General features: G+C 32.4%; 1 protein-coding gene across 1 annotated transcript in view; it reads right to left on the bottom strand.

The window, feature by feature from the left end:
• The window catches only part of LOC129216263 (ELAV-like protein 4), a 34,762-nt gene extending 22,394 nt beyond the window's left edge, over positions 1-12,368 (bottom strand). The window contains exon 1 of the mRNA XM_054850465.1: positions 12,155-12,368. Coding sequence (XP_054706440.1) covers positions 12,155-12,365 — 211 coding nt within the window. The 5' untranslated portion in view covers positions 12,366-12,368. The remainder of the gene's footprint in view (positions 1-12,154) is intronic.
• Positions 12,369-13,330: the final 962 nt, after the last annotated feature.

The raw sequence follows: 13,330 nt of genomic DNA, 5'->3' as shown, positions 1-13,330 counted from the left end.
TCACTCAACCATAGAAGGACCCAGACAATACAAACAAGAAACTGTATTACTAAAAAAATCCGAACATATAAAACTGTCCACACCGCTATCCAAGCGCAACGATTCAAAATTTAAGCATGAGAAAAAAAAACCTCTTCGTAGCAGCCGAAATGCTCAGACTAAACAATGACTCGACCTCCCCCCCCCCCTCCTTTTTTCAGACGATATATATATTTACTATGTAACGATAGCGGCGTGTTCGCACAACATTTAACAAAAGCGATATGGCTGCCAGTCCCGACCCCCCCCCTTTTTTATATAATCCGGCCCCCTATTTTGACGTCACAGCTGCTCTCGCGTGCGGCCATCTGTTTGTAGCTCACGATTTATCCTTTGCCGGTCACAGTGAGCGCGTGCATAAGGCACGCGTCGGAACCAGCTGCACTGAGGGGGGGGGGGGATACGAAACTTTGTTAAAATCGTCTAGGGATGTAGAAAAAATTTCCTGTAGGCAGATTGATAAATGGATTTTTTTCCAATACGCGGGGTTAATTAAAAATAGACATTGTTCTGATTTTATTTTTGATTGGATTTTCTGCGAGAACCTTATGCATCTAATAGGGGATTTATAACTCCCTTATAACCTAATTATTGAGACAGAATTCAACATTTTACAATACATTGAATTTGAGATGCACATTGAAAGAAAAAAAAATTGTGTTAATTTTAATTTTTGAATTCGTGCAACAAAAATATCGCTAAAACAGTTACGGAATATTTTAGTTAACTTGCTACAAAAGGGACATCCAATATTCCCTACTAAAATTTTGCTTCATCTCCATGCACAATAAAACTATTTGTTGGTATCTTCATATAGAAAACTTCATGTACCGCAATAATGCTAGGCATTTCGTTGTATTTCCTTTCAACTAAGTTCATAAAAATTTCCACGTGAAGATTCAAAGAAACAATGCTAAAACTGTTTTGTACTTGTGATTGAACTATACAAAAACAAGTTATGAGCATTATCTTTCTTTGGTGCTTTGCTGCCTGTTTGAAGATCGCTAAATTACCATATATTTCAATTAAACCACACATTTCAAACCATACATTTCAATTAAAACACTACAATGTACTGTTGGATACACATTTGCGTTTAAGAAAAACTATTCACAGTAAAACCGTGTTGTAAATAGGGGTTAACAATTGGGGAGATTTGTCTTTTTACAGAGCATATGTCTCTGTTTAGGAATTTTTACTCAGCCAAAAAAAACTCAGTTTAGATAATTTAATGCATACCTGCCAACATCTACTGGGAAAAAATCCAGTAGATTATTTAAAAAATCTAGATGTTTCTGACGGATTTTTTATTGTTATTTCGGGTGGGAGTAGGAATTTTTTATTATCCTTCTCAATACAACCAAACTTTTCTTACATCACATACACAAACAAGAGAAATGAATGAAAAACCAGAATCTCCCGGAAAATCCATTAGAGTTGGCAGGTATGTTAATGTAACCTTTAATTCAAAAAGCAAGCTTTTTTTTAATGTGGTGTAAAATCCATTTACGTGAAATTTCAAATTTTTATGATAACGAACCATAGATTTCGACGCATGGAATTCCCCTCCCTCTCTTAGTATAAATGTAGACACAAGAACTCTTGAAACTAATTTTAATATTTAAATAGCTCGATATTATAGACTAACTTGGGATGCAGAAAATAATTTAGAATTTAGGAATTATTGAGCGAGTTTGCGTTTGCTATTCCTCCGGAATCATTTTTATAAATTTGACCAATTAAACATGAATTCAAAATTCGTTACGCTAAGATGTTATAAAGCAAAAAACGCGATACAGTATTTAAAAAATATCTGAAGAACATTATTTCTACTAAAAGGTAAAATATAAATTGTGTTCGTTTCCGATTTACAGAACCACACAAAAAATAGTGCTATCAAATTCGGCACAGATATGCGTACCTGGCAGGTTTCGTTGATTTGAATCAGCTTGTTTTAAATAATGATTAAAATAAAGTGATTAAAAAATAATTTGTTTTAATCAGTTGATTTAAATCAAATGATTATTTTCAACAAAATAATTAAAGAAAATCAGTTTATTCTACTTTTATAAATTAAAAGTTACATTTTTAGAATACACTGCGCTTAATTTAACTACACTTAACTTCAGCAGGCAAAACTACATAGATCCCTCTTTATGTGTGTAACAGATTTTCACTCTGGCAATATTGCTTTTACTCCAAAATTACAGTTCAGAACAGAATAAAAATTTTTAATTCTTATACACTATGACTAATCTAGTTAAAAGTAATTGTTCAACATTTTATTTTACACTAAAAACGTACATGGCGATGGGAAAACTTATCTTTAATAAAAGCATAGAACAAAATCGCATCTTATCTAAGCATTATTACGCATTTATAATTTTTTAAAAATGCATTTATAGTTCGAAAACTTATTTAAATTTTAAAAGTAAGGTGAATGGATTCATCTATTGTATGAAATATATTACGTTTATAAATGTAAAGTAATTAAGATCTACAATTTTTTGAAGATTAAAAAAATCAAAGTCTTATTTAAATCAAAAAACAAATCACTATCCTGGTACCTGGAGACCATTTTTAAAAACAATTTTCTTATCTCAACTTTAGGAGTTCGTTTTTAATTTAACAGAAAAAGTCCTGCCTTTAGTATTTCATTGTTTTACATTATCATTAAATACTTAACTTTTTAACCGATTCTTTCGCTTTTTTAATTTTTTACACACTACCGTAATTCTGTGGTCTACGTGATGAAAAGGTTTGAAAAGACCATATTGAATCATGCTGCTATTGAAAACAAAACCTTATGAGTAATTCAACCAATCCATATTAATTTACTTGACCTCAGAAAACCCTTGATCCTTCTGACAACGCCAAATACCTTGAAAAATCTATTTCCTGCTTTTCTCACTTTTTGCGGGTAAAAAAAAAACTTGTTAACCTAAGTTTTTTTGATTGAAAAATTCAAGACTGTGTTTTTCGTAAACATAAAATGATGCAATGCTTTCTCTTCTCCTTGGATAGTTAAAATAAGGTTAAAAAAAGAATCTTCGTCAATTTAGTATCATGCTCTTAATTTTAGACCTTCTGACTTCGAAATCATATTTAATACTATTACACGAATGGTACTGAAAACAAAATAAAGTTAGGAAAATGTTTGAACTAAAATCTCCATCAGTTCAATATATGCTAGTGACAAACCAGCCATTTTACCGCTGGGGCGTAAAATTGATCCCCCTCCCCTTTTTTTGGTGTTATTCACAAAAAGAAATTCCATTACATGTTTAGTTATCTGCTATTTTAAGGAAATAAAGTAATCTAACTACTCGGACATTATCGATTAACATGCACGCTTACGCACATAAAAGAATTTCAATTTTTAAAACGAAAATATTTTAAATTAAATTTTTAGGGTTTTAAAAACAATGTTGACACCACCACAGGGTCAAATTTCAAAACTATTTGAAACACTAGTCAAAAGCTTAAAAGTGAAAGTTGAGTGTAATTACGTAATTATGTAGAAGTTGGTGTTGCGGAAAGGGGTCGGCCAAGTTAGGAAAAAATCAATAATGTAAAAATAAAAGAATCGCTAAAGTGGTTCTCAAAGTAAGAAATATAAACCGGATTCTTTAAGATAGAAAAATTGCTGACAGATCCGGAAAAATTCGTTAAAATGTTTCAATTGCGAAACACGATGAAAAAATAATTCGTTTCAGCGAATTTTCGAGGCACTGAAGTTGAAAATATTGAATGTAAAAGAAACGTAGCCATTTTTAATGCGTTAAAGGAAACTGGTTTTTAGCAGACGATGCACTTTGAAATATTTATTTAGGGCATTTTTAAAAAATCAAAACATGGGCACCAAGCGATTGATTTTTCTGAAAATGTTCCGATTTAGTCTCATAATTTTGGATTAAAAACATAAGATTTTAAAAGATACATGTTTATGAAGAGTTTAAGTCATACAAAGTTTTAAACGAAAAAATGCAGGGTTTTTTTAAGTCAGAAAAAGGATGATTTCAAGGGCAATTCCGTTTTGATAAGTTTATTATTTGCCGCACAGAGAACCCTACAAAGACACTAAATATGTTATGTTCTTGTTTTATCGCATGAAACTCGTGAAAACCACCGACTACTATGTAATGTTATTAGGGGTGCTTTGTAGATTTACCTCCCCATTGTGCACACTGGAAACTCCTTTTTGTGGCTAAGAGATCCACGGCCTTAGACAATAATGGGAGGACACGGTCCTTTTGGAATCTGACTTTTGCCAGTTGCTTTATTATTATTTTTGTATTTTTGACTGTACTTGTTTACATCCTTAATTCAGTTCTTTTGTATCTGTAGTTGTCTTAAAATCTTGAAATTAAAAAAAAAAATGTAATTCTATTAAAGTTTCAATCTCCATAACTCTAGTTCAGGTAGAACAGCATTACTACAAAAGCTTCATTCGTTAAAACGCTATATGTATCCAAAATTTAGTTTCCAATACTTGTTTTATATTTGCTAGCATTTCGATAACTACTAATATATCAAATGGAATATGTGTTTCAACGTAATTGCGATTTACATTAGAAATTTTAAAAATTTGTACCACTGGATTTTTATTCCTTGTATGTTTAAAAAAAAATCAATATTCAACAATCGTATCTAATGCTAACTTCACATCTCTTACATCAGTAAGAAACTCTTTTCTCAAAATTAAGATTTAGTCAAACCTGAGGAATCATGCCTTTAAACTCATTGAGAACTACCTTTGAATTCCTTCTTAACACATAAAAAGCAATGTAGGTAGATCAGTAAAAGAGTATGTCAAATTCCTCACTGAAAAAAAAAAAAAAACACGTATCTGATAATTTTAAATAAGTTGTGCTTTGTAGAAAGTTATATTTTTAAAAAACCTTTCGCTATTTCATTGATAATGTGTATTGAATGTCAATTTTCACAGGAATCTCCTAAAAAAACGAACACTTATTTAAAAAAATGATATTGCCTCTTTATAAATTGGAGCAATGCGACTCGCAACCCCTTCCATAAACATTTGTCCCTAGATTACAAAAAGGCTCAAGACCACTGCATTTTACTGCCGTGAGCAGGTAAACTGCAGTATCTGCAGAAATGAGTTTTCTAGATATTTGAAGAAATGAGAGTTTGATTCAATACTAACGATGGGGAAATGTCGAAATTCGACTTTTTTCTCAGCGGAAACCAAGCAAGCTTGTACAATAAAACTAAGGTACAAGACAAAAATGCAAAAAAAATTGCAGTTACTGCCTTTTAAATGTCCATGGCAGTACAGCAATAGAGTATGTTCTTCACACCAAGTCCATGCAATAAAACAAGGAACTAACATTAGGTGCCTTTCATAGGATGTTTTGTTCAACAATAATGCGTCAGTTACCGTGGAACTGCCTCATGCTTTAATTTTTCCTAATTTCGCTATTTTTTTAATGAGAAAAGAGACTTCAGAAACTAAAAAATATACCTGAAGCCTTTTTCACGTCAGGACACGAAGGGTCAAGGGTTTCTATAAATGCTAGACCGTCTAAATAATAAGAAAAAAATAAAAACATTTAGAATCGTCATACTGCACGTGAAGGACAAAACAAAATAGTTACAAAATGAGCAAATTCCTACATTTGTTAAAGAGAAGAAATTTTTATCTTTGTAAAATTGCGTAACAAAACCAGGAGGTTAATATTTTAGTGTAATTTTTAGGGTTGTTTATAAAAATTCTTTATGAAAAATTTAAAAACTAGACAACACCGAAGAAACAATTTAACATGTTGATAATTTTAGGACAAACCTGAGAAACTGATACCAGAATGTCGTTTACAGTACATATTATCAGTACATTCAGCATAGCAATCTTTTAATTACCACAATGATGCCCAAGAGTATTTTAACGAACCATTCACCAAGTTCATTAAAGAAGTTTTTCCAACCGTTAAGTAAATTTTCAATGTTTATCAAGGTGTAACTCAGATATGATACATTTCGTTTCTTTTCTCCCATTTTACTGTGTTTATAGTGTCCAAATATGTTATGTTCTTTAAATTCGATGAGAATAAGATATGCAGATGCATTAAAATTTGTTTTATGACACAGAATGAAATTTTTCTTTTCCAGAAGTAATATAGCCTGATCGCCTAGAAAATGGAATGGCAAATATCCGGTTTACATGCATAAATGGATGAATCTCAGAGTTGCAAGCTTTTTTCAGATCTGTATTAGCCTCTAAGTTAAGCAAAATCACATTGAAATTAACGAAGCACGTGCATCAAATTTTTAATTATTCCCCCTCATTTAAAAAACTCGTCCTAGCTGTACGTTTGCATATTCCATATCAACTGTGGGCACACAGTACTTGAAATATACTTCTATAGTTTTTCAAAGCGTCGACATAAAGTTAAATGTTAATCTATAATGAAAAAAAAAGATAAAATACTTAATTTTTGGTAATGTGATTTTCTTGTATGATTTTTTTTACTTGCTCCCTACTATATCATTAATTTATAAATATTTTTCTGAGTAAACTTAATTTAAATCAAAATAACTATTGTGGAAACATTTTATTCTGCTCATAGTTTTAACAATTTAAGCAAAAAACTAAATGAAATACACTAAAATTAGCGATTTTTAATTTCAAACCCTTCTACAAGCTTACATTCCATTATTTTATCCTTTCTCCCAGCAAAAATTTCATCCTTTTTACGAAAGCCTACCTGAATAACAATGGCAAAAATGATAAGTCCTTAACGAGTAAAAGAGGATATTAGTTCGATAGAAGCATTTCATCCCAGTTAGCGAAAGCCATATAAAAGAGTTACTTTATAAGATAAAAGTTTTGCCAAGTTATAGTTTTACTGCAATAAAATATTTTGAAAAATTAGTTTCTAAACTTCATAACACTGGCATAGCATGTTATACGGTAATTGCTTCCAGTTCTTTAAATAAACAGATATATAGAAAAGAAAAAAAGTTTTATATGTTAGATGAATTTTTTACATTACCACGCATTAATTGAATTTAATTGAATTAACGTTTTTTTTTCAAACAGAAGTTTAAGAATCTGCGATTTTTTTTTTATGTCAGGCTAAACCTAAACCATTGGGGAATATCGGTATTTTGAGTGTTTAGAGGTAATACAAATAGCGACTGTACATATAAAATGACATTTTAACTATCCATCAACCATAAGCAAAAAAAAGAGGACTAGTTAGAATCACACGTTATGCTACTAGTTAGGTAATAAAAGTAATAAAAAATAATCAACGCTAATTTTTGGTGCTTGGCCAAATTGTTGGCCATAATGTACATTCCGAAGCAAATATTCTGATTTTTATTCCGATTATTTATCATTTGGCGGCAATGAAATGATAATGCCGTTTAAACTTTTCGAGTAACACGAGTAAAATTCCAATCCTAGGTAGATTTTCAATATTTTTTTTTCTAGATATTTCTGTATACTGCCGTACTAAACGCAAAAGTCGTATCTGCAGCCACACTATACACCAATAGCTAAAACATAATTGCCAGCTTATAAGCATTCCTATACTACCGTGCTAAGCGGAAAAGTCTTATCTGCAGCAGAGTTCAAAACGAGAAATTGCAATTTAAAGTCTTTCTCCTCAATGTATTTGATGCAAATGCAACTTTTTCAGAATTTAAAAATATTTCCCATCGACAAATGATCATAAAACATATTTAGATGAAGTATGTGACGAAGAACCAACTGGTGAACGCAACTTAATTTTGATAAAATGTTCAGACACAACTTTTGTGCATAGCACGGCAGTATAGCAGGAGCTTACCTACTTTTACCCTAAAACAAAGAGGTTCTACCGCTTGCACTGGTTTATCTCCAAATTTTCAAGTTTGGCACAAGTAGACATTGCGCAATAACTTCTTTTCTATTGTAGTATTGCGCATTTATTTGGATTTGGCATGAGGTTTAGGTTTGATGGGAGACATTTTTTGATCAAGCGGGAGATTGGTTTTAGGTTAGGTTCATTCTCCTCCCAATTTCTTTGAAAAAGCTGCCCCACCTTTACCCTTTTATTTCGGCTAATTCTGTAGTTTGTACGTTTCGACTTAGTTGGCTTTGAAGATAATAATCTGCTTAAATTTTATCTCTTCCGTTTATTTAATTGAACCAAGATTTATTTTTTTCAGAATCATGCATTAACTGCTGTTTCTCGGAACTTGAAGGGCTATTCATTGAAGTTAACCTATAATCAGAGCCCGGTTAAGACCCTAGGTCATACTTTCTTGGGGCCGCCTGTATTCAATTTTTTTAACTTCAGCAGTAGGTCGAAACAATTTTAGCCATAGACTAAAGTAATAGCAGCCATCTGGAGACCCCTAAATGATGGAGACCTTAGGCCGAGTTGGCCTTTTCAGTAATCAGGTCCTGCCTTTAATTGGAGCAAACCTAATTTGGCAGCATTGTGTGAACTATGCAGATTCTAATAACTTCATTGGAACGCCAGGTTAGGCTTGCCACAACTATAGTGATGTTTTAAGTTTATGGTTGTTCTTATTTTTTACTTATTTATTTTTTTAATTATATGGTATGTTCTCACACATTATGCATTTCGAATAGGCACACAAATCAAATTAAGAACCATAGCTCAAAAGAGTTCAATGTTCGACGTGAGTTAATTGCTATTATTTTAAACAAAAATTTGTTTCAACTCATAATCAATTATTAAAGAACCCCATAAGTCGGACTGCAGTCCAAACTAGAAGGCTGCTAAAACAGGGATTTTCGTAAATCCCAAAGTTAAATCTGTCACTTTGTAAGTCCCTGTCTAGACCGTTAAAGGCTTAGCCGAATGATGTGAAAAATTGCATTTAACCCGTTACATGATTTTCTTTCTATCAATGGCTATAGATGTGCAGGCAACAGATGGGCCCAATACAACTCAACACAGGGCCTCACCCAATGGCTGAGGGTGGAGAGGGAAGGCCGAGCATCAGATAGCTCCAAACTAGGAGGTCAGGCAGCTGTCGCCCGGGCCCAGAGAAAAGTGCGTTCTGAAGGGGAGGATTCGCATCAGCTGTTTGGAACAACAGAACACAAAAGAGGGGTCGGAGAGAGTTTGCTTTCGAGTTGTGAACACCCACTGGCTCTCGTTGAATCTTCGATTAGCAGAAATGCGAGATACCGCGTAACGTGGGAGCTAAATGGCAGAGCAAACGCTCGTTTGAATGGATGCCATGTTTGGTTTTGGAGCGGTGCAAACAATTTGAGGGGTTTGGGTTCGTAAAGTCGTTAGGCTATACATTAGGGTGGTCCAAATTTGAAATTTTTACGGAAATCCAATTATCTACAAGCCTGCTCTTGCTCCATAAGAGGCAGGGAGAAGCAGAAAAATGTAAGTGGACTTTTTAAAGATTTGAGTAAAACGCGTTTAAAGCTCAGATCCTAAGCAGGTTTATTATTTTTTTTCTAAATTTTGTTATTTAGCAGTACCTACCAGAGCTACTAGCACCATCTCTTGCAACATAACAGAAGAGGTTCTCCTAACATGTACACTAGTTATGCAGAATTTTAGTTTTGGAACTTACACCCCTTTTCTTCTCACTGCCTCACATTGCATTATAGACTTAAGGGGGGTCAATATTTAGGGGTCACTAAGATTTAGTTCTTAAAGATGTTTATTTAAAACTGAGAAAAGGAAGCGTTTACTAAAATACAGATATTACGGTGAAAAAAATTACTAGTGACATAATTAAGTACAGGAACCATTGTGTAAAATTTATTATACATTTACAAACATCATAAAAATAGATCCTGAAACATTAATGCAACAACAGTTTTCTTGTTTACAAAGATTTAATAACATCATTGGCCATTTGTGGCATCTGCTTGGGAGTAGAAAATTTTGCTCACTGCAGTAAAACTAATAAAAGATGCTCAAAACATCTAAATCATTTTAGTAAAATTCAATAGTCTGTTTCAAAGTGATTAAAATTTAAGGTGAGCTTTTCTTCCACCATGAAAATTTGCCTTTATGTTACTTGACCTTAGAAATTAAAATGCATCTATTCTTTTTAGCGGCGTTTAAATAACATTATGTGCGTTTTTATTGTTCCTTTTATTGAACATCTCGCTGTTAAGTCACTTTAAATTATTAACTTTTCAACTAGTCTAATTTTTTGACGTATGCTAGACAAATTTTAAACTTTTCTGGTAAAATATTTCATATTGTGTGAAAAACATAAAATGCTTCAGGTTTTTTTTTTTTTTTTTTCAAAATTAAGAAAAAGAACATGAACATTTAAAACATTAGCCTGAAAGATTAAATATTCAAGCTGCATAAAATATATTAAATTAAAATACTATAATCAACATATTCTTATACATTGCCTCTATTAAAAAGCAGATTTATGAGAACTGAATTTTTTTTCCTCAAATGTATGATAAACGAATATCGAAATATATTTTCTTTTAGAAATGACACTAATTATGAAGTGCTGTATAAAAAATTAAATTTTCTCGACTTCTCTTTTCTGACCCATTGTGATGCATCACTTTAAAGAAGACTATAGAGCCTAACTTCTAAAACGAATGAACAGAAAATCTTTAAAATCAATTTCGTTTTTGTGTATCTCCGCCCCCCCCCCCCCCCAAATGTCTCCCAGACGTTAGCCTGTAATGGCTTATTAAATGATGTCTAAAAGCACATGAAATGAGTGACCTCTCCTGAATGTTATTGTAAGCAAGGTGTTTTACTGTAAAGATATTCTAATATTAAGTCATAGCTGCCAACATTTTAGCTGAAAATTAAGTTGACTTATGCGTAGAATTAGGGATACTTTACATGATAAAGTTTAATGACTAAAACTTGTAAGCTAAAGGGTTTTTAAAAATGTAAAAGGGAACTCCTAAATTAAACCAGCATAAGACTAAATTCAGCGTTCAGAAACCCGTCAGAGCAGGAAATTCGGAAATTAAAGCTAAAAAAAAATATTAGTGATCTTAAACTTCTACTTTTAAGTTTATAAAATATTTAAAAATAGATGAGTTTTTTTCATCTGAAGGAATTAACCTTTTTTTGCAGCACGTAAAAACTTAGAAAGTTAAGAGAAATGTTTTACCGCGCGCGCATTTTTTGGGAAATAAGCATTTTAAGTGAAGGAGAATAAAATGGACATGTTTCAAAACAGATCGTTCATACACACTTATACTCGTGCATGAAAAGGTTTCGTTTCTTCGATAGCGATCATTTTAGTATAGGGATTGTTCCCTAGATTCTAGTCACTGAAAATCCCTTTTAGGGAACTTCGGGAGAAGGCATCAAAGGGAGGGAGTGAGAAAAAAGAATCGGGAGAGTACGCAGCTATGCATTAAGGGGATTTATTTTTATGGTAAGGTAGCCCAGGACACATTTTGAAAAAAAAAAAAAACAGTTTAGAGTTTCGAAATTTTTTTGCACTGACTCACCATTTACTTAACAAAATCATAACAAAAATATTTAAAAAAAATATTTAAATTTAGTTTTTTTCTTTAAAAAATAGGATTGCTTCAAATCGTTAAAACTCAAAATATTCTTTATCAATTAAAATTTTTTTTTTCAAAAAGGTTATGCACAAATATCTAAGCTTTAATTTTATTCGGAGATTTAAAAAATATTTAATAAGAAATAGAAAATATTTGAAGAAAAATTCTGAAAAAATTTACAGATTCATTCAAAAAAATTACATTTTTTTTAAGCAAACTTTTTTTTCTTTTTTTTTCAAATTTGCCGAATAAAAATGAACTGTTTGAAAAAGATATGCTCCGAATTTCATTACTTTATCAGTTCTTGACTTAGAGTTTGAATCCAAAAAATCGGGGAAAACTGTATCATGGAGAAAGACGCTTTTAAAGTTGGCATAATATTAGTAAAATGAATGCAACGAAAATTATATCTTTCGCTCTAAATAGGATAGAAAGAAGATTTAAACTTCCTTTTCATCAGAAAAAAACTGAAGTTTTTAAAATGATGAAAAAAAAAATGCAAAATTTAACGATTGTGACCCGAATCCCCTTAAGCCTTCATATAACCCCGATACTTCAAACACTTAGAACGAAAAAAAAAAAAAAGGAGGAAAGGCACACACTAACCAGTGACTTTGTCTCTGATGAGTTTGCAGGACTCGACCTCCCCGATGGATGAGAAGAGGGAGCGAATTTCCTCCTGGGTCATCGTCTGAGGCAGGTAGTTGACAATCAGGTTAGTCTTCGAGTCCTCGGTCGTGGTGCCCGTCTGCACAGAATTGTGCAGATTGCCATTTTGCTGCTGCGCCGAGACCGGTGAAGTGTCCATGCCATTCATCTGGACCACTGAAGAGAAAAAATACCAAGATTACCACAAGCATCTTTAACAAGTATCCGCAGAAGCTTCTATTTACAGAAGTCCCTGCCTGCGATGTTGAGTAAGGTATTGATAAAAATATGGGTCAGCACGGAGACAAACAGAAATTTTCTCTGGGAAGAGTTGAGGTCAGAATATTTTGCACTGACTTACGTCTTCAAACTGTACTCAAGTGAAGTCGATCCCTTTGTTATAAATTCTACATTTCAGTACATATAGTAAATATTATTGCACTGAAAAATTATGACTTCGTCAACGAAACCGACTTCAACAATTTAATAAAATCACAATAAAATAACTCATCCTGAAAATTTTTTTACCGCATCAACGTTTAAAACTAGATCTTCCAAAGTTGCTAGGATTAGAGTAAATCAAGCCAGGATTAGAATAAATCAATCAGAAAAGTAGTGATAAAAAAGGAATGAAAAAAATAGGGGTAATCTTTACAAAAATTTAAACTTTATTTCGTCGATTCATTCTGAGCTAGGCTGTAGCCCCATAGCACAACGGTAGCAAGATTATTGCTTTGAATTTATTACCTAGTCAAGTTCCCTAAAAGAGAAAATCCCTTTCTTCCATTTTTTCTTTTTTTTCAAAATAGCTGATCAGTTGGAACAGAAATACCGTCTGTTTTCTTTAGCCAAAACCTCGGGCGAACTTGCGCATGCGTCAGGTCTGCTCTGATGTTATCAAAATAGGGGTGGAAACAAGAAAAATGATGCAAAATAACGTGTTCAGCAGCTCTAAAGTAGCGTAGAAAAGGATCGCCCTTTTAAAAATGGAATAGATCCCTAGTGCTAGTTTTGACTTTCGAGAACAGACAGTACCAACAAAAGAGGGAAAGAAACATTAATAACTTCTCACAAAAAGTTACTTTGAACTGTAAAACCACATTGTTCGAATTACCCCAAACAAACATTGAAGTT

Source organism: Uloborus diversus, chromosome 2 (assembly GCF_026930045.1).
Source record: "Uloborus diversus isolate 005 chromosome 2, Udiv.v.3.1, whole genome shotgun sequence".
Lineage (NCBI taxonomy): Eukaryota > Metazoa > Arthropoda > Arachnida > Araneae > Uloboridae > Uloborus > Uloborus diversus.
This window is presented reverse-complemented; position numbering and strand designations above follow the sequence as displayed.